Here is a 20996-nt window from a genome sequence, read left to right on the forward strand (position 1 = left end):
ACATAGGGCCATAAACCAGGGACCTTAAGTGTGACGTCTGCATGCACAATCCTCAGAACTTCTCAGCCACAGATGACTTTGCATCGATTATAGATAAGTAACCCGTTGTTTTTTTTTTTTGCATTTTAATTTTTTACTGATCTTTTGCATTGCTTAGGCTTGGTTGTTGTAGCTTTCAGCTGATTTCACGGAAAAAGGGAAAGTGCCAATTTGGGCGCCAAATTCCCCGTAAGGGCACCCATGACAAATGCGTTTTCTGCTTAGGCAGGGAACACGATCATAACACCTGCCCTATTTGTAAATCTTTTGTGCCTAAGACCTTATGTAGTCATCTGGCAGCTGTAAATCTTTACTTAGAAAACCAACACCTCAAACGGCTGGCTCTCAGGATGGATCCCGCTTCAGAGACCACCCAAGAACCTCTGAGTAAGAAGACCAAGATGCCTAGGCCTTCATTGCCTGCCACTTCGCATCCGGATGCCCCGCCAGCTGTCGATGTAGGAGTTGAGCGCTCGGCTGATCCATTGGCTCCATCGACCTCCCTCGTGGAGGTCACTGCACAGGCGACATCCGGCATGTCCACAGAGCTTTCTCAGACACCAACGCCTGTTGGTGGTTCCTTCGACTGGGATCCAGACCTCTAATACAGCCGCTGTCAAACCCAGCTCTACACCGATTCCAACCAAAAAGAAACAGAAAACAAAACATATTACACCTGCTTCTGAAGCCTCTCCAGACTGGGAGGCCTTCACCTCTTATCTTATGCAGGCATTTATGGCCCTTAGGCCTTCTGCCTCACCCACAACTACGTTGCCTATGTTAAGCCCTAGGCCTACCTCTGCTTCGTCTATTCCCATGGCTCCCCTCCTTGAGGAAGAACATGAATCTACCTACTCTTCCTCAGATGAATCCATCTCTTATGCATTCCATATTGCTTCTCCCAAGGAATGTGTTACTCTCCTGATGAGGATTCTGTGGAAGGGGATTTTCCACCTGAAAGCCATTACATTTGGTGAAACCATCACCAAAATGAAAGACCATTTCAAATGGGATACTTCCCAAATGACAGAAACCCAAAAAAGATAATTTGAACTGCTGCAGATGGAGTCCCCTTCCCGTTCAGCTGTGTACCCCATGATGTCCTTCAAGGATGCATCTGCAGTCCTAACAAATGGGTTGTCCTGCCTCAGGCAGCCCTTCGGTCGGCCGGATTCCAAAGTCTGGGTTTGGCCTCGGCTGATGTCGCACTTCACCCGACATCACTGCTGCTGTCGATTGGGTATAAAGGCATCAGCCGACGCCATTTTCCTCAGTCTTTCTTGCCACGCGGTGCCCGAAGCAGAAGCTGTTCGCAAGTGCCGGTCGGTCAGATCCAGAGACTTCTACTACCGAAGACTTCTAAAAAGCTAAGTACCCCGTTGGGGACTCTTTCTTGCCTCAGCCGATGTCAGAAAAAGTAAATAATTGTTTAACTTGTGGGAAACAAATACCTCATAAGGATTTCCACTCTTACTGCCTTCCATGCTTAGGCCCAGACCACGACGTAGCAGCTTCTCTAGCCTGTGCTTCCTTCAACCGACGGACACTTAGACGTTGGTCGGAGTTTGCGGAGGAGTTTTTTGGTCCCGCTTTTGCTTACAAAATGCCGTCGGAGACTCCGACTTCACAATTAACTAAAAAGCGTAAGGAAAAGGACCGACACTCGCGGTCCGCGGTTTCGGCCGACACCACGGTTAAGCCAACCGCGAGTGTCTCGGTTTCGGCTGAAACCGAGTCCTCGGTTCTTCCTTCGGCCAAAAGCATTCCTCCTGCAGCCGAGGCCTCACACAGCATGGCTGAATCTGCTACTGAATTTTCTCCTGCTGTAGCAGGCACCCAGGATTTATCAGATACTATTCCTTTAGACATATCTACTCCTGCACGTGGAGCTGCTAGGCCCCCTGCATCCATGTCTATCAAGGCTTTCTCTAGGGCTAAAGCAGCTAAATCTTCTAAGGCCTTGCCTTCTAAAACCCCCTCACACAGGCCTAGCTCTAGTTCCCAAATGCTTAGCCTGGCAGAGGATCTCATTTCTTTGATCAGGGATCCCAACCTCACCTGACAGGGCCTCTCATCCCCCTCCAGAGAAGAGGCCTAGAGCAGAGCCCCCTGAACCAGTTTCTACGGATTATTCTTCTGATGATTCAGAAAACTCAAATCCTCCAGAAGGCCCTTACTCTCCATATGAGGATTCTGACGCAGAAGACTCCATTCCTTCTGCCTCTCCTCCTGAGGAAGTTTCTTTTGGGGAAACCTTGCATGCTATGAGGGAACAATTTCAATGGCAGGGCCAAGATTTTTCAGATTCTAGGAAACGGCTCACGGTCTGAGGAAGCAAATGTGAAAGCGCTTACCAACAACAATTTTATCAAATAAATTATTTTGCTTTTAAATCTAAGCTTGGTTCTTGGAGAATATCCCAGTTGCAGTTACAGGCACTTTATGAATGGATTATTGAGCAGCTTTGGTTACCTCTCTGTCTTTATATTTGGCTTGTTCTTTATTGTTTGGTTTCTGAACAGAGGGGGATTTACACCGTTGGATAAGAACTTTTGATTATTAGACAATAGACAAAGGTTACAGGTTTCACTTCCATACTCTACCAAGGAAGAGAGGAATGCCAAACCTACCACCAAACCAAAAGACAAACGCTCTAGGACAAATCAACCACTTACTAAGGATGAGAGCTATAGAAAAGGTACCGGCTATGGAACAAGGACAAGGATTTTATTCCAGACTTTTCCTGGTGCCAAGAAAAGAAAACCAATGGAGGCCTATTCTCGACCTGTCCGCTCTCAACACATATCTCATTGTTCCAAAATTCAAAATGCTGACCCTACAACACCTTCTTCCCATGCTGGGCAAGGAGGCTTGGCTGGTGACTCTAGATCTCAAGGAGGCATACCTGCACGTCCCTATTCGACCAGATTGCAGAAGATACCTCAGATTTCTTGCAGGATCAGAGCATTATCAATTCTCAGCATTGCCCTTTGGCTTATCTACTGCGCCCAGAGTATTCACAAAATGCCTGGCATCAGTAATTGCTCATTGCAGGCTTCAGGGAATTCAAATTTATCCATACCTGGACGACTGCCTGCTACAAGCGGACAACAAGATCAAATTAACAAAAGATTTGGAAAAAGTTATTCACCTACTGCAGGCCTTGGGATACACAGTCAACATAAAAAAGTCAAGGCTGGTACCATCCCAAAGGATTACATTCTTGGGTGCAGAACTGGACACATCAAATCAAATGGCATTTCTCACAGCAGAAAAACAAAAGCAACTACCACTCTATTTCATGGCATTAACAACGCAGAACCAGCTTACAGCAAGGAAAATCCTGCAAGCCCTGGGTTACATGGCATCCTGCATAATATTGATCCCACATGCCAGACTGCATATGAGGAAGTTGCAATGGTACCTAAGGAATTTATGGTCTCAGCACAAGCACAGCCTAGAAACCCAAATTCCAATAATTCCATGCCTGAAGCAAGAATTCCTGTGGTGGGCTCAGGCCTGTCAGTTGAACAAAGGACTGCCTTTCCACAGCCCTCACCCAAGCCAGACTATCACCACGGACGCCTCAGACCTCGGTTGGGGGGCACACATGGCAGACAAGTGTATACAAGGCCTATGGACACAAGACCAGCTGAACCTACACATAAATCAAAAAAGAGATGCTGGCAGTGAAACAGGCAATTCAGACATTCAGACCGTTTCTCCAACAGGGTCATTTGCTGATAAGGACGGACAACACCACAGTTATGTGGTATATCAACAAGCAGGGAGGCACACATTCATATCCTCTATGCCGGATGGCAATGGACCTGTGGAATGTGGCCCTGAACCTCAACATTCAGCTCCAGGCCTTATTTGTGCCAGGAAAAGAAAATATATTAGCAGACACATTAAGCAGAACTACCACGGATGCCCACGAATGGATGCTGCATCCGGACATCTTCAAAACCATTACAGAGAAATGGGGGCTACCAGAAATAGACCTGTTCGCATCCCCACACAACCACCAATTGAGAAAATTCTGCACAAGGACATACCACCCACTTGCTTGGAAGGTGGACTCCCTATCCTTCAGTTGGGAAAACCTAGCAGCATATGTATTCCCACCTCTACCTTTGATGCACAAAGTGCTACTGAAGATCAAAGAAGAGCACCCAAGGATCATACTGATAGCTCCAGACTGGCCGAGGCAGCATTGGTACCCGCTTCTGAGAAGTATGTCTCGGACACACGCATGGCCTCTACCTCTAGTTCCTCTGCTGCTAACACAGAACAACTTCAAGATCCTGCATCCAAACTTGAAAACACTGCAGCTAGCTGCTTGGAATCTTACATGAGACAAAATAACCCAGAACTATCTCAGAGGGTTAAAGACATTATCCTGGAGGCTCGCAGACCCTCCACAAGGAAGACTTATTCAGCAAAATGGAAAAGATACCTCATTTGGAGTGCAGCAAAAGGAGAAAAGGTATCATTGGCAAACATAGCTAACATCCTGGAATATTTAGCAGAACTTTTCCACAATGGCCTGTCTTACTCCTCCATCAAGATTCATGCATCAGCAATTTCAGCAGAATACAACATGGATCCTCCAGTCTTCTCTCATCCTCTACTCAGGCAGTTTCTGAGAGGAATTAAAAATGTAAAGCCTCCAAGGAAGCCACCTCTGCCTACATGGGACCTGAACTTTGTGCTGGAAAAGTTAACCCTTCCCCCTTTTGAACCAGCAACAACAGCAGAATTACAGTTCTTATCTTGGAAAACTGCTTTCCTGCTTGCAATCACTTCGGCAAGAAGGGTTTCTGAATTACAGGCATTAATGGCAGTACAGCCCTTCCTTATCTTCCATCAGGATAGTGTGTCCTTGAGAACTAACCCTACTTTTATGCCAAAGGTGGTCTTCAGGGTATCATTGAACCAAGCTATCCACCTACCAACATTCTTCCCCAACCCACAGAACAGGGGGGAAAGACTACTGCACACCTTGGATGTACACAGACAATTGCGCTACTACCTGGACAGAACCAAGAGCAATAGAAAAACTGACCAGCTTCTGGTAGCATATGCAGCAGGAATGGAAGGAAAAGCAATTTCAAAACAGACAATCTCAAAATGGATAGGAAATTGCATTAGATTTTGTTACTCCTTTCATGGGAAGACAACTCCAGAAAACATCAGACCTCACTCCACAAGGGCTACAGCCACTACTACAGCTTTCTTACGAGGAGTGGCTACCAAAGACATTTTAGAGGCTGCTACTTGGAGCTCCGTGCATACATTTGCCAAGCATTATAATCTGCCTTTATACTCCAGATCCCGAGCAGGTTTTGCCACTGCTGTTTTGCAAGGGATCTTAACTACACCATAATCTTCTTAGTGCCTCCTCCCCAGTTTGGCTATGGTATTCTACCCATTTGTTAGGACTGCAGATGCATCCTTGAAGGACATAGTACAGTTTTGTACCTACCATAAATGTAGATGTCCGAGAGGAATGCATCTGCAGTCAGGATTACCCGCCTCCTTCCCTCTGTGGTACTCCTAGGTATTTGCCCATCTTGTAGCTAGGTGGGCGAATCTATTATGGTGTATTTGTTTGTATATATGTACATACATGTTTATTTGTTGTTTGCTCTCTACTATTTGGAATCATTTGCATTTATCCAAATTTAGCCTTCCTAGAGGGCACCTGGCATCTGGGGCAAGAAACACTGAGGAAAATGGCGTTGGCTGATGCCTTTATACCCAATCGACAGTAGCAGTGACGTCGGGTGAAGTGCGACATCAGCCGAGGCCAGACCCAGACTTTGGAATCCGGCCGACCGAAGGGCTGCCTGAGGCAGGACAACCCATTTGTTAGGACTGCAGATGCATTCCTCTCGGACATCTACATTTATGGTAGGTACAAAACTGTACTTTCTTCCTACATACTTGGATGCCTTTTCTGCAGCCTCTAGAACTCCTGACTCTCAGCCTCCTGCACCTAAGCTCCCAGACTGCTTTTACAAGGTGCCAGAGGAACAAAAATTCCTCATAAAGCCAACCTTAGCAGACCCAGCAGTGATCGCCACTGCCCCGATACAGTCTAGGTTGTTACCTTCTGCTTCCCTATTGCCCATGGATAAAGATAGCAAATCCATGGATAGGATAGGCAAGAAGGTGTACACTTCCTCCACTTTGGCCTTCAGAGCCATTAACTATCAAACACACATGACCAAGTATGCCCTGGACTTAGTATCCCAAGCCACCTCTATGCTGGCTTCAATTCCTGACAGTCCCATTAAAACGGATATCCCATCCAAATTGTCCTTAGCTCTGCAAGTGGCTGGACACTCTAAGGTGCAGCTACGATGCTGCAGAAGCTTCTGCCCGCTCTACAGCATCAGCATCTGTCCTCAGGAGATATTCCTGGCTTAGACTACAGAATCTGCCAGAGGACTTCAAGTCCAAAATTTTGGATGCCCCCCCTGGATCACATCTTCCTCTTTGGAAAGCAGTCTGCAGACCTATTTAAGAATCTGCAAAAAAAAAACAAAGCAAAAAATTACAGGATATTAAACATCTCCTGTTATCCACTATACCCAAATTTTATAAGAACTACCCAGCTAAGTCTCCCTTTGTTAGATGTAACCCACATTTTGCTGCCTACCCCTCCAGACCCAGAAGAGGAACTAGAAGACATTCCTCATCCAGGCCCCACTGGCCCACCTCCTCAGCCTAGACAACCCTTTCAGGACAGGGGAGGTCCTAATTATGCGTGACTGCCTTGCTCATCTGTCCTCTCAGCTCGCCTTACCCACCGTCTCCCCTTCTGGCAGAAAATCATTACAGACCAATGGGTATGGGTATTAACCTTTATTCAAAAAGGATACTTTCTATCCTGGAAACAAATTCCCCCTGGAAGGGCATTCCATTTCCCCCCAAAAAACCAATGCCATCTCCTTCCACAAATTCTGTCAGACCTGCAACAACAAGGCACAATAGAGTCTGTTCCCACAGGACAAGAAGGAAAGGGATTCTACTCCCGTATGTTCCTGGTCCCTCGAAAGGACGGTCCCTGGAGATCCATTTTGGAGCTCTCCTTTCTAAACCTTTACCTGCAGGTACCATTCTTCAAAATGCTGTCACTTCCCACTCTCTTACCCATCATACCCTCAAATGCTTTCATGGTCACCTTGGACTTAAAAGATGCTTACCTGCACATTCCCATCAGGGCCTCACACAGTTTCCTGCGTTTCTCTGGCCCATCCTCGCACTTCCAATTTATGGCCTTGCCCTTTGGCTTATCCATTGCCCAAAGAGTGTTTACAAATTGCCTAGCTCCAGCCATTGCCTTTTGCAGGATCCAAGGAATCTAGATTTACCCATATCTGGATGACATCCTTATCCTAGCACAGTTAGAAGATTCCCCTTAAGACATCTACATTTCACTATGTCCCTACTACAAAGTCTTGGGTTCACTCCAAACCTCCAGAAGTCCTCCCTGAACCCAGACAGGGGCAAGATATTCCTAGGTTGCAGAGTCCATGCAAAACTAATGAAAGCCTTTCTCCCACAGGACAAGGTTCTCTCTCTAACTTCCCACTTCCAGGAAGTCTTTTCTCCCAAACAGTCACCACAAGGCAATTCCTTTGACTCCTGGGATTGATGGCAGCAACACTTCCCATGCTACTATTGGCCAGAATGCATATGCGAAAACTGCAGTGGTACCTCAAAAATATCTGGTCACACCACCAGAATCACTTGGAACAAGTTATCCCCCTCATTCTCTGTTTAAAGAAGGAAATCTTTTGGTGGATCCAACAAGTACAACTAAACCCGGGGCTTCCACTGCAGCCCCCTCAACCCACACAAATATTGCATACAGATGCCTCAGACGCAGGTTGGGGAGCCACCTTGCACTCTTACAGAGTCCAAGCTCAGTGGCAGCCTCCCATGAAAATCAAACACATCAATGTAAGGGAGATGACTGCAGTTCTTTTAGCTCTACAGACCTTCATACCCCTACTGCTACCAGGTCCTCTTCTGATAGTGATGGACAATACCACTGGAGGTACCAAGGCATACCAACTGCACAGACTAGCCCTACTAATGTGGGACCTAGCATCCCAGCACAACCTATCTCTGCAAGCCAGCTACACAAGCAAGCAGACGACCTAAGCAGAACATCCTCTCCACAACATGAATGGATGCTTGACAGGACGGTCTTCCTAGACATAGTCCACTGGTGGGGCACTTCACAAATAGACCTGTTTGCCTCCCCCCAGAACAAGCAGCTGCAGACCTTCTGCACAAAGACTTACCCCCCCCCCCAAGCCTGGAGAGTAGATGCCTTCAATTTCACCTGGGAGGGGAAATTCCTTTACGCCCCCCCCCCTTCCCTTTGATTCAGAAAGTTATTCTGAAAATCAGGAAGGGCAAACCAAAAATCTTGCTAGCAACTCCCTACTGGCCAAGGCAGCACTGGTTCCCCCTTCTACACAATTTAGCCAAGGGCAATCACTGCAAGTTACCCCACAAGGTGGACCTTCTGACACAAGACAAAGGATCTCTCCTACACCCACACTTGCAAATGCTATCCCTGACTCTGTGGGTGATAAATTACTTAACCCTATTCAGACACCACTTCTCAGAGGGCGTGCTATCAGTCCTGAGGGAGGGCAGGAAACCCACTACTAGAAGGTCATACCTTGCTAAATGGGAAAGATTTACTCAGTGGTGTCTGGGACAGGAAAGGGACCCTTACGAGGCTGATACCCCCTTAGTCCTCTCATATATGTGTCAACTTATAAAGGGTGAACTTTCCTGTTCTTCATTGAAAGTGCACCTCTCCGCATTATCAGCCTGCTTACCTCTAGAGCTTCCCTTGTTAGCCAGGTTACATGTGAAACTTTTCCTTAAAGGGGTCTAACATATCAGACCTCCTAAGAAGCCTATCCCTCCTCCATGGGACCTGAACTTCATCCTGGAAAAACTCACCCAGCTCCCGTTCGAACTGGCTAATACAGCCTCTCTACAGTTTTGTACTTGGGAAAACAGTACTGTTAGTGCTAGTACCTCTGCCAGAAGGGTTTCCGAGCTACAAGCCTTAATGGCATGCTCACCTTACACCATTTTTCATAGAGACAGGGTCACACTGAGAACTAACCCCTCCTTCATGCCCAAGGTAGTTAATGACTTATCTCTAAATCAATCCATTCACCTACCCATTTTTCCCCTCTCCCTATAACCAAGGAGAGAGGATACTCCACTCTATAGATGTCCACAGGCAACTGAGATTTTACCTGGACAAGACTAAAGACATTAGGAAATCCAAACAACTCTTTGTATCTTTCCACCCCAGGGCATGGGGTAAGGCAGTCACCAAACAGACCATTGCATCCTGGATTCGAAAGACAATCTGTTTCTGCTACTCACACCACGGAAAAACCCCTACAGTTGGGGTTAAGGCACACTCCACAAGAGCAGTGGCCACTTCCAAGGCCTTCCAAAAAGGCATGGACACAGCTTATGTTATGGAAGCAGCTACATGGTCCACTATCCACACTTTCACCAAACATTACAAACTGGACCAAATCTCCAAAGCACATGCAGGATTTGCCAGGGCAGTCCCACAAGGCTTTGTGGAATCATCTTCCGCATCCACCACCGTTTCATCAAACTAAGCTGTGGTACTCTTCCCACACCAAGAATACTGCAATATAGGAATAGAAGGACATAGAATAGTTGTGTAAAATCTTACCATAACCATAGATGTCCTTCTCTTCCATGTTGCAGTATTCCTTCCCACCCACCATTCCCCTCACAGACTCTACCAGTCTAACTGTGCTCCCTGATGCCTCTCTCCATTACAGAAGAGACCCAGGGCCTTATACATGGCACCTTTGGCAGCCTATCCTGTTGGGCCACCAACTTTGCCTGCTTTGCTTCAAGTTCTGAGGATTGTGCATGCAGACGTCACACTTAAGGTCCCTGGTTTATGGCCCTATGTGTGATGTCCCACTCAGCTGCAACAGCCAAGTTGTAGCTTTTGTATATGAGCCGACGTACAAGTCACCTGAAGGCAGGAAATCCCACACCAAGAATACTACAACATGGAAGAGAAGGACATCTATGGTTATGGTAAGATTTTACACAACTATTCTTTAGTTACTGCTCTGACTTTAACTAGTAGAGCTCTGCACTCACCAAGGCCAAAAAACATGTCTTCACTGGGACCAGATAATATCCCAAGTTGTTTACTAAATAATCTAAAACAAGACCTAGTGGACCTACTTGGTGTTCTCTTTAATAGGTTCATAGGTAGGTACTAGGCTATCTGCCCGAAGGCATTTATAAGCCTAGCCGGAATGTGTTGGCTTTTGCCACCCCCTGTCCAGCAGAGCCATTGAAGTGTTCCCATCCACTCGTCAAGGTGTCTCTTGAAAAGGGTTAGCGAGAAGCTCTGCCTAATGTGGAATGGAATCTTGTTCCAGAGCATGGGAATTCTCTGGGACAGGAATCTATCCCTCCAGCACATCCTGTTTATTGTTGTGGTGAGGTTTAAATCCCTGGTGCGTATGGCTCGAGGGAATATGGTTTTCTTTAGGTGGTGCATGTCCATCAATTCTGGGTTGGACATGGCCTTGTATGTCAGGCAGAGATCACCTCTGAGTAGGCAGTATGCAACCGAGTACAGCTGGAGTTTCTTCAGTCGAGCTGCATAGGGCATCTGCTTGAGGCCAGTGATCCTCTTGGTGAGGAACTTCTGTGGTCATTCCAGTTGTTTCAGGTGTCTTGTAAGGTACACCCCAAATGGGGCATTGTACTCTATGATGGGTCTGATGAGTGATGCATAGAGGGGCCCAATGACCTCTTTCGATCTGGATGGCAAACCCTTTTGTGATTAGGTGGTCCACATAGAAGGATTTTCTAACCACTTTGGCAATATGATTATCAAAGGAGAGGTTACTATCTACTTGGGTCCCCAGATCCCTTATTACGTCTTCCATATTTAGGGGACTGCCACCTATGTGGCAGTTTGTGGGTGTTTTTTCCAAAGGGGATGACTATGCCCCTTTTGTCATTTAGCTTGAGGCCATGGTTTTGACACCAGGTATCTGTCTCAGTGAGACCCTTTTGGAGGATGTCTGTGTCAGCCGGCGAGTCAATTATAGCCCCTAGTTTGCAGTCGTCTGTGAACTTGGTCAGCCATAGTCCTCCTGAGCTTGCCTGTACCTCTGAGAAGTATATGCCGAACAGGATGGGTCCTAGGACTGAGCCCTAGGAAATGCCACTTGTAACCGGTTTAGAGTCAGAACTAGCTCCCGCATTTCTTACTATTTGGGTTCTGTCTGTGAGCCAGTTGGCAACCCATCTCGTGACGTAGGGGTTTATGTTCAGGCTGGTAAGCTTGTCTGTAATACCTGAGTGGGGAATAGTGTCAAAGGCCTTTGTGAGTTCTAGGTAGGCTGTTTGGACCACCTTTCCCTCGTCTATAGCCTTGGTAACTGTCTCAAAGAAGTCCACCAGGTTTAGGAGGAATGATCTGCCCTTAACAAAGCCGAACTGGGTAGGGTCCAGTGTTTGGAGGTTTCCAGTGTCTCTGTTAATGAGATCCATGATGATGCGCTCCATAGCTTTGCAGACCAAGCTAGTCAGGCTTCTAGGGCGATATTTCCTGGGGTCCGTTGTGCTCCACCTTTGTGGAGCAGAATAGCCGTTGCTGTGCGCCACTCTGTGGGCATGTAGCCTGTAGAGAGGCTGAGTTTAAACAGTGTGTTTAGGTGATGGGTTAGTTCATCTTTGAGCTCGTGTAGGACGCAGGCTGGGACACAGTCCGGTCCCATTGATTCTGTGTGTTTGGCTTTGGAGAGGGCTGTTTTAACCTGAATGTCTGTGATTTCAGGGGCACTACATTCTTCTGGTATAGTTATGGGCCCTTTTGGGGGTGAGGGGGGTGAAGTTTGCACTGAACCTGTCTGCCAGGATATTGGCTATATCAGTCGGTTCAGTGTATATTGTGCCATTCTGCACTAACTCCGAGCAGATCTGAGAATTACCACTTAGATTCTTGACATAGCTAAAGAATGCCTTGTGGTTATCCCTGGAGTCCATGGCAATTTTTCTTTCGTAGCTAGCCTTGGATGATTTTATAAGGGAACGTAGTTTCTTACTGATACTAATCAGGGATGTCTTCCCTTCTTGGGATTTAACACTTTTCTGTACTAGTTTCCTCCTTCTATTGTATAGCTTGTTTATGGCAGGGGTCCATCAGACTGGTTTCCTTTTCTTGGAGGAGCGAGTCTTGGTTTTGTTTGGGATAGCATGATCCATGCATTCTTGTAGGTGCCCGTAGAGTGCATTAGTAAAGGATTTTGCAGCTTGGGCAGCGTTATCCTTTAGCATGGGGGCTTTAAAACTTCCCATCTCGGTCTTAAGTAACGTGAAGTTTGCTTTATAAAAGTTTTTCACGGTGGTTTCTTTGACCGGGGGTGGTGGCAGAATGTGGATATCCAGAATGATTAGTTTATGGTCAGATATAACCAGCAAGGGGTTGACCACTTGTCGCCCATGTTGATGATGACCAGGTCCAATATGTTGTCACCTCTGGTGGGGGTGTTGACCAGAGTTGATCCAGGGCGTTTGAGTTTATAAATTCTAGGAAATGTTGCGCAAGGGAGTATATACTTGAGTAGTTCTCCCAGTTAATGTTTGGGTAATTGAAATCACCCAATGTCAGAGTGTTTGGTAGGACCTTTGTTTCCCAGAGTTTCCAGGAATGCGGAGTGGTGGTCCTGGGACATAGTGGGTGATCTGTAGCAAGCAATAGTTTGAATAGCAGTTTTGTCCGTCGTTAGTTGCACGTGGATGATCTGTGAAGCATCGTGCTGTGCCACTAACCCGGAGGTGTGGGTATCCTTGATGAAAATGTGTACTCCCCCGCCTTTTGTATTTCGGTCTGGGTTTTGTGGCCGAGATGTATGGTATGAGTTTGTAGCCTGGTAGTGCTGGGGTGCTCTCTGGAGCCTTAAACCCTACTACACATATATCGATTTTCTCCATACTGAGGAGTGCCTCGAGTGCATACATTTTGAGGTTTAGACTTCTGGCATTGAGCAGCATTACCCTCAGTTTTTTTGTTACTTGTGCTATTTACGGCAGTGGGTTTGTCTTTTAAGCCTTGCCTCAAAAAGGCACTATGGGGGTGGCAAGAGCCTTGGCCAGTATTCGAAAGCCTAAGGGTGACGGGTGCAAGCTGTCTCTAGCAATTCAGCGTGGCTTGTCGAGCATGTCATCCCAGGCAGACAGACACTGGATCCCCTTTGAATGACACCAGAAGCTTAGCCAGTTGTTGAAATTAAATCAGCACTGCCAAGTCTCAAACCCAACACCCTGTACACTATAGTCAGAGAAATGTCAATCATAGCTTGAGAACTGACAATATGCCTGCAGAATGGAGAATAGCAACAGTAATCTCCCTGCACAAATGGAGACCATCAACTGACCCTGGGAACTACAGACCCATAAGTCTAACCAGCCTTAGCCTTATCTGCAAGGCCATGGAAAGAATTATCATGGACCTTATCAACAAGGTCATAACCTCCAAATGCTGACCCCAGCCCAGTTTGGCTTTAAGGGTAGATCATGCTTATTAAGCCTGATGGACTTATTCGAGAAAGTCACCAAAGCCGTGGACGAAGGTAAGACCGTGCACACTGCCCGTCTTGACATTGCCAAGGCTTTTGACACAATTAACCACTCTGGCATCATTGAGAAACTCTCCCAGACAGGGATTAACCCTTACATTACTAGATGGGTAGCCAGTTGGCTCACATACAGAACACGCTGTCAGAATTGATGACTCCACCTCCAGCAGTAGACCCATCACCAGTGGAGTGACATAGGGGTCTGTGCTGAGCCCCTTACTGTTTGGCATTTATTTCTCGGTAGTCCAGGCCGAAGTAGACTGCCTTTGGCTCATCAAGTTCGATGATTACAAACTGGGAGCAATCATTGAGTCCCCCAATGATACCAGCATATTACAAGAAGAGCTAACCCAAACAAATGATCGGTGCCAAAGCCGTGGTCTAAAACAACATGGAAAAAAATGCAAATTGTATTATTGACAGCAACCCCACCCCTAAGTTCCAACCAAGTGCTGCACGACTTGGGAACACAGGTTGATAGCAACCTGAACTTTGACTACCATGTATCCACAGTGGTAAGGAAAAGTTTCTACATAGTACGCCTCATATCAAGGGCATAGCATCCAAGTCAAGGAATGTTACAACTCCACTGTACTTGGCCCTCATCAGACCACTGGTAGAGTATAATGCACTCTCTTGCATGTACCTCACCAGACACCTGCAGCAGCTGGAGAGACCTCAGAGGTTTCTCACTAAGAAAATACAGGGACTCTAAACCATGACCTACATGGACAGGCTGAAATCCGTGTCACTTTACTCTGCATCTTAGAGGGTGCTGAGAGGTGAATTGTCCTGGCCTATAGGGCAATCTCCAACCCTGCCCTAATGAAATGCTGCACATCCGCAAGTCACATGGCACAAGAGTCACTCGCTCTCGCTCTGGGGATCTCAGCCTAACTTGTGACATTAACAGAACATGCTGTTGGCACAGATTTGTCTCAGAGACTGCCGCTTCTCTGGAGTAGACTTCCTATTCATGTAAAACAGAGCTCCTCACTGCCCCTCTTCAGATGCAACCTAGATAATTGGATGGGAGACCAGAAATTCGCCCCTGAGGTGTGATACCCATGTCCCTCCTGGACAGGTGCAGCTGGTGTTGATCACAGACCTGCTCTCTCCATAAATTCTTTCTGTGAACTACCCAAAAAGAAACAAATGGGCAAACTTGGGACTAACATGGCTAGGATTGTAAAGGCTATAGGGCCACTAGCCTAGTAACCTCCTACAAATGGGCATACTTGGGACTAACATGGTTAGGACTGTAAAGGCTATAGGGCCACTAGCCTAGTAACCTCCTACAAATGGGCATAATTGGGACTAACATGGCTAGGATTGTAAAGGCTCTAGGGCCACTAGCCTAGTAACCTCCTACAAATGGGCATACTTGGGACTAACATGGCTAGGATTGTAAAGGCTATAGGGCCACTAGCCTAGTAACCTCCTACAAATGGGCATACTTGGGACTAACATGGCTAGGATTGTAAAGGCTATAGGGCCACTAGCCTAGTAACCTCCTATGAACCCAAGCTCTGGTATTTGTCCCATATAGCTTAGATTACTACAACAGTGATCTGTTCGAACAGCTGCCGTTGTGTAAGTTTACTTTTACACAACTGTACTTTGAGATTAACCTTGCTTTTAGAGCATTCCATTTATTTATGTCTGCAATTTTAAGGTGTGCAGTTTCAAGGCCTTTCCTTCTAATATGTATTTCAAAGGTGCTATTCCTAAACGGTGGTTTATGGCAGGTCTGAGTAATGTAAGAGATGTGTAGTAGAGTTTGCGTAATGTTTTGAATTGAAGTCGCAGATTGTTGTGTTGTAGAATTACTTGCATCAAGTGTTGTGTATTAACGTACTTTGGCAATGAAAAGTTGTTAAATGTTGGACAGTACAGATGTTTTGATAGGTATTATGCGATAGCAATTTTAAGGTAGCATGAGTGGTCGGCTGCTGAAGTTTCAGTAAGGTAAAGTCTGGATAACAGTGATAGTGTAGATATTGCAAGGAGGGAAGTGCTGAGGAAAGTTTTGTATGTTTATATGATGAAATGAATTGAGTAACAGGTGAATAGAATGGTATTACGTTCTAGGGGGCGCAGTAGTTTGGAACGGCATAATATGTTGGGCATGAAAGTATGACATGTGAAGGAGTGCTAACTTGTGGCAGTAATCAGTAAGGGATGACGTTATGCATATAGTTGTGTGCTATACAAGGAATTAAGATGGCTTGATTTGATAAGAGGTGGTAAGTTTTGTTAAGGAGAGGAATGAAGGTTAAGGTTTGTTTGCAAAGGTTTTGAAGAGGAGGACTGAAGTGTAGTTGTGAGAGTTGGGGGTGTAAGACGTGCTCGTGCCTGAAATTGTTGCAGATGAGGGGTAACAGAAGAGCAGCAAGGGAACAGTAAGTTACATCTGAATACAGCTAGGATATATGACAGGTGAACTAGCCTGTGCTGCTACCAGACGCACGTTAGGTTTAGCCTAACAGCCACTCTGGTGATGCAAAGTATTACCCTTAACCTCCATCTGTGGCACGTACATTAATGTGAAGAAAGTGCTGGTCTTTCACCTAAAGCTGAAACACAACCATTATAGCTGCCACCCAATCTGAGCACATTAATGTGGAATGAATGCTGATCGGCCACCTAGTCTTCAGTAGAAGCAGTATTAGTGCAATATATTAGGCAAGCAGGTGGTGAGCTGCATGATAGTGGGGTGAGTTAGTATATAGGGTCACTGGGATAAGATAAAGTATTGTTGAAAGCGGGACAGGAGCTGATGCAAGGAAGGCACTGGCAGTTATTAAAGTACAGGGCTGAGGAAGGTGATTAATATGGGCTGTACAGACTGACACAAAATGTGACAAACATCAGCAGTCTAGTGGGTTGAGTGGTGAAGTTAGTGTAAAGTGTTTGTAAGGACAGGGTGGGGGAAGTGAGGGAGTTGAATTCACTTTAAAGGGAGCGTGTATTACAATTTTATGGGATGAAGTGGGCATGGCTGATTCGATTTAAATAAAATGATAGCGGAGTGCATGGGAATGGGGAGCAAAGTGGTAAGAGAAGCTGCACCGTGCAAGGCTGAAAAGAGCAAAGTCGTGCTTTGAATGCCTAACCTGGGGAGCAAAACACAGACACTCTGCGCATGGCTGACTGACGTAGGAATTAACACCCCCCCCCCCCCCCCCAGCATGTCAAGAAAAACTATCAGTGATGAGGAGGAAAATCCAGGTTCTTACAGTAACGTAATTCAGGTAAATGCAATTTGCCACTGCATACACCATTTTATTAGGGACAAAATTCATTTTTAAATCTCTGGGCACAGTAGCTGGAATAAAGAAAGGTAACTGACCAGAATGCTTGTTTTAGACTACAGCAGAAAGGTTCAGAATATGTCTGATTTAGTTACCTGGACCAAACCGTATACATGCATCAAGAATGCACATTGTAGCAAATTTGTGGGGATATGTACTCATTGACCCACTGCCTGCACAGAATTCATTCATAAGTAAGATCCTGCTTACAAGTGTGTGCCTTGAACATGGTTTATTATGTAGGTACCTGCCACAGGTTCATCTCTTCAGTAACATTTTGGACAACAGGATGGCATTTTACCTTTATTCCCAGTGGTTGTGAGGAGGCACATTACCAGGTGCCTGGTACTCTGGCTAGGTCATCCTGCGTCATTGATTGCTCAGTAGTGATGATGGGGAGGAGGCCTTTAATAGAACAGCTTCTACTGACAAGGGATCGGTATGTAGTGGTACACATGTTCACGTTCACACGCCTTTTGGAGTTGCTAAATGAGATACTGTTTGCGTGTCTTTGTTGCAGCACCATTATAGTTCGCATTTCACAGAACTTAGTTTTACCTAACATATAATTTAGAACAAAATCTGGTTAAATGAAGCTTTCTAAAACTAATGTAATTTCTGTTTTTGTTTTGAAGGTTTCTGATCGACAGGCTTACTTTGCAGTTTCACTAGTGCTTTGTGTGATCCTGGGGTTAATGCTGTGCATACTACGCTGCAAAAGTGTGACCCAGTCACAAGATCCAGAAACAAAAATTCCAAAAAGCAATCACTACCCAAGCCCTAAAAGGTAAAGTTCTGCATGTTCATAGACAGGGCTGTAATGTTTGTGTATGTAGTGTCAAATTGTCATGTAATCAGATTTGGAGAAGACATGCAGTATCAGGTATGTAAATTAACTGCATATGTCATAGAACCAGAAATGTTGGTGATATCTATTAGTGCTGTAGTTCGTCAAATTATGTAATGACAAAATTTAAGTAAATTAACTTACATAATTCAGTTTTTTTCCCTCTTTCAAGGAGATTGTGCAGCTCAGGAGTTACTATATTTAATTTACAGGGTTGTGGGGTCAGAGCCCCCAAATAAGTTTTTTGTTTTACTTTTGGCAATTGCAAACGTTTATATTAGTGATTAGCTAAGTCATCTTATAAAAAAAAAAAAAAAAAAACGCTAAATCACCATTGAGTTTTTTGTTTTAAAAAACTTTATCAGCAGTTCTTCATTGTTTCATTGTATGGTCATAAATACAGTGTGTGTGTGTGTGTGTGTGTGTGTGTGTGTGTGTGTGTGTGTGTGTGTGTGTGTGTTTAAAGGAGAAAAACAGTGCTTGGTATTTCCTGTCCCACTCCCCACCCCCAGTATTTCCAGGCTCAGCATTGTGAATCTCAGCATTTTAACAGACATTTTCTGCTTGTCCTCCAGTCAGATGACTTTTCTTTTGGTGATTCTTTTCATGGAATGAAGTTGTCCCAATGAGAAATCAAATACTCAGAAGCCCTGCAAACATACAGGGCTTGCGTGAGTGTGCCAGAACTTCAGCCTCTAACAGTCCCTGCATTGTTGTATGTCCTGGAGGGTGCATGTTTAACACATCTCTGGAGCCCGCCTCCCTTCCCCCTGTGCATTGTTGTATGTCCTGGAGGGTGCATGTTTAACACATCTCTGGAGCCCGCCTCCCTTCCCCCTGTCCCTTTGAAGCCTTACAAGATGTTTGTCATTCACAAGCTGGCAACCTTCCCGAGCTAAGAATTCCTTTCTCTAAATCCATTTGATAGGGGACCGACTAAGCCTCTCTTATCAGGGGAAGCCTAACTCTTGCCACAGCAAATCTGTTAGTTTTAATACCAGCTGTAGGAATCACACAGTTGAATCTCCTCAACAGCCTGCATTGGTGGATTATAGTTTCTAGAGTCAGATAAAATCCTTTTTTGAGCTCCCCTTCCTGTTTATCATTACATTTTTCATTCTGTTTTATTTAACAAAATGTCAGCTGTTAATTCCTTTGAGTTCTAACGTACTGCTACTGTTTACTACCAATGCAAAAGTGCTGTAGCCATTTTTATCTTTAAAGTCGCAATTTTACTGCTACTTACATTACTTTATTTGCATTTACTATGGAGACAAGTGAATCTCTAAGTAAATGCTTATTTGTGCTGTTTTAAAAGTTTTCTGTTTGATTTAAGGGCATATTTAGCATTTTTAGCACTATTTGGACACTTTAATTTTATAGGTTCATAGGTTGGTACTAGGCTATCAGCCCTAAGGCCTATACAAGCCTAGCCATAACAATTCCCTGGCTATTTCTTCCCACACTATTTGCTTCCATGGACACCTATCTAGCAGGGCGACTGACGTGATCCCCAGGGTGAATTTCCTTTCTCCCATCTAATCGTCAAGGTTCCTTTTGAAGAGGGCCAAAGAGGCACTCTGCTTGACATGTATGGGCAATCTATTCCAGAGTCTGGGGAGTCTCTCGGTCAGGAAACTATCCCGCCAGCATGTTTTGTTTATTGTGATGACAAGGTTTAGATCCCTGGAGCGTGTGTCTCTGAGGGATTGGGATTTCTTTAAGTGTGCTCTGGGTTTGACATGGCATTGTATGTTAAGCAGAGATCGCCTCTGATTAGACGATATGCGTCAGAGTATAGCTGGAGTTTTTTAAGGCGGTCAGCATAGGGCATCTGCTTTAGGCCTGTGATTCTTTAAGTGAGGTATTTCTGCGGCCTTTCCAGTTGTTGCAGATGTCTTGAGAGGTACATACCAAACGGGGCATTGTATTCTATAATGGGTCTAATGAGGGATGAGTACAGTGGGACAATGATCTCCTTTTTTCTGGATGAAAAGCCCTTAGTGATGAGGTGTGCCACATAGAAGGATTTCCTGACTGTTGTGGCAATGTGATTATTGAAGGTGAGACCACTGTCCACCTGTGTCCTTAAGTCTCTTAGCACACTTTCGGTGTTTAGTGTACTGCCACCTATATGGTAATTCACAGATACATGTCTTTTCCCAAAGGGGATAACTATACATTTCTTGGCATTGAGCTTGAGCCCATGGCTCTGGCACCAATCATCTGTTTCTGTAAGGCCCTTTTGTAGAGTATCCACATCATTTGGGGATTCAATAATGGCTCCCAGTTTGCAGTCATCTGCGAACTTTGTTAGCCAGAGTCCCTCAGTGTTGGCCTGTACTTCAGCGAAGTAGATGCCAAACAAGAGCGGTCCCAGGACTGAACCCTGAGGTACTCCACTTGTCTGGAGCTGGATTTGGAGTCAGCTACTTTTACAGTGTGGGTTCTATCAGTAAGCCAGTTAGCAACCCATTGGGTGACGTAGGGATTAATGCCCAGCTTAGTAAGTTTATCTATGATTCCAGAGTGGGGGATGGTGTCAAAGGCCTTGGCAAGGTCTAGATAGGCTGTGTGGACCACCTTACCCTCGTCCATGGCTCTGGAGACTGATTCGAAGAAGTCAGTCAGGTTCAAGAGACAAGATTGGCCCTTCACAAACCCAAACTGGGTGGGGTCCAGTGTTTGAAGGTTGCCAATGTCTTTGTTTATAAGTTCCATGATAATACGCTCCATGGCCTTGCAGATGAGGCTTGTCAGACTGATGGGATGGTAGTTTCCGGGATCCAAGGTGGATCCCCCCTTGTCGAGTGGGATAACTATAGCTCTGCGCCACTCGGTGGGCACGAAACCTGAGGTGAGGCTATGATTAAACATGACACTTAGGTGAGGTGCCATTTCATATTGTAGTTCATGTAGTACACAGCCCGGGATGTCATCTGGTCCCATGGATGCTGTATTCTTAGCTTTGGAGAGTGCATTTTTTACCTGTATGGCCATTATTACCAGAATTTGGCAAGCTTCCGGTATTGAGATGGGCCATTTAGGGGGTGAGGGGGGGTGAAGTTGGCACTGAATCGATCTGCCAGG

At 45.5% G+C, this 20996-nt stretch overlaps 1 protein-coding gene across 1 annotated transcript in view; it reads left to right on the forward strand.

The window, feature by feature from the left end:
• Positions 1 to 20996, forward strand: part of SUCO (SUN domain containing ossification factor) — a 1178094-nt gene that overhangs the window by 879415 nt on the left and 277683 nt on the right. The window contains exon 16 of the mRNA XM_044086746.1: positions 17695 to 17846. Within this exon, the coding sequence (XP_043942681.1) occupies positions 17695 to 17846 (152 nt within the window). The remainder of the gene's footprint in view (positions 1 to 17694; positions 17847 to 20996) is intronic.

Source organism: Protopterus annectens, chromosome 10.part0 (genome assembly GCF_019279795.1).
Source record: "Protopterus annectens isolate FY-2018-M chromosome 10.part0, PAN1.0, whole genome shotgun sequence".
NCBI lineage: Eukaryota > Metazoa > Chordata > Ceratodontiformes > Protopteridae > Protopterus > Protopterus annectens.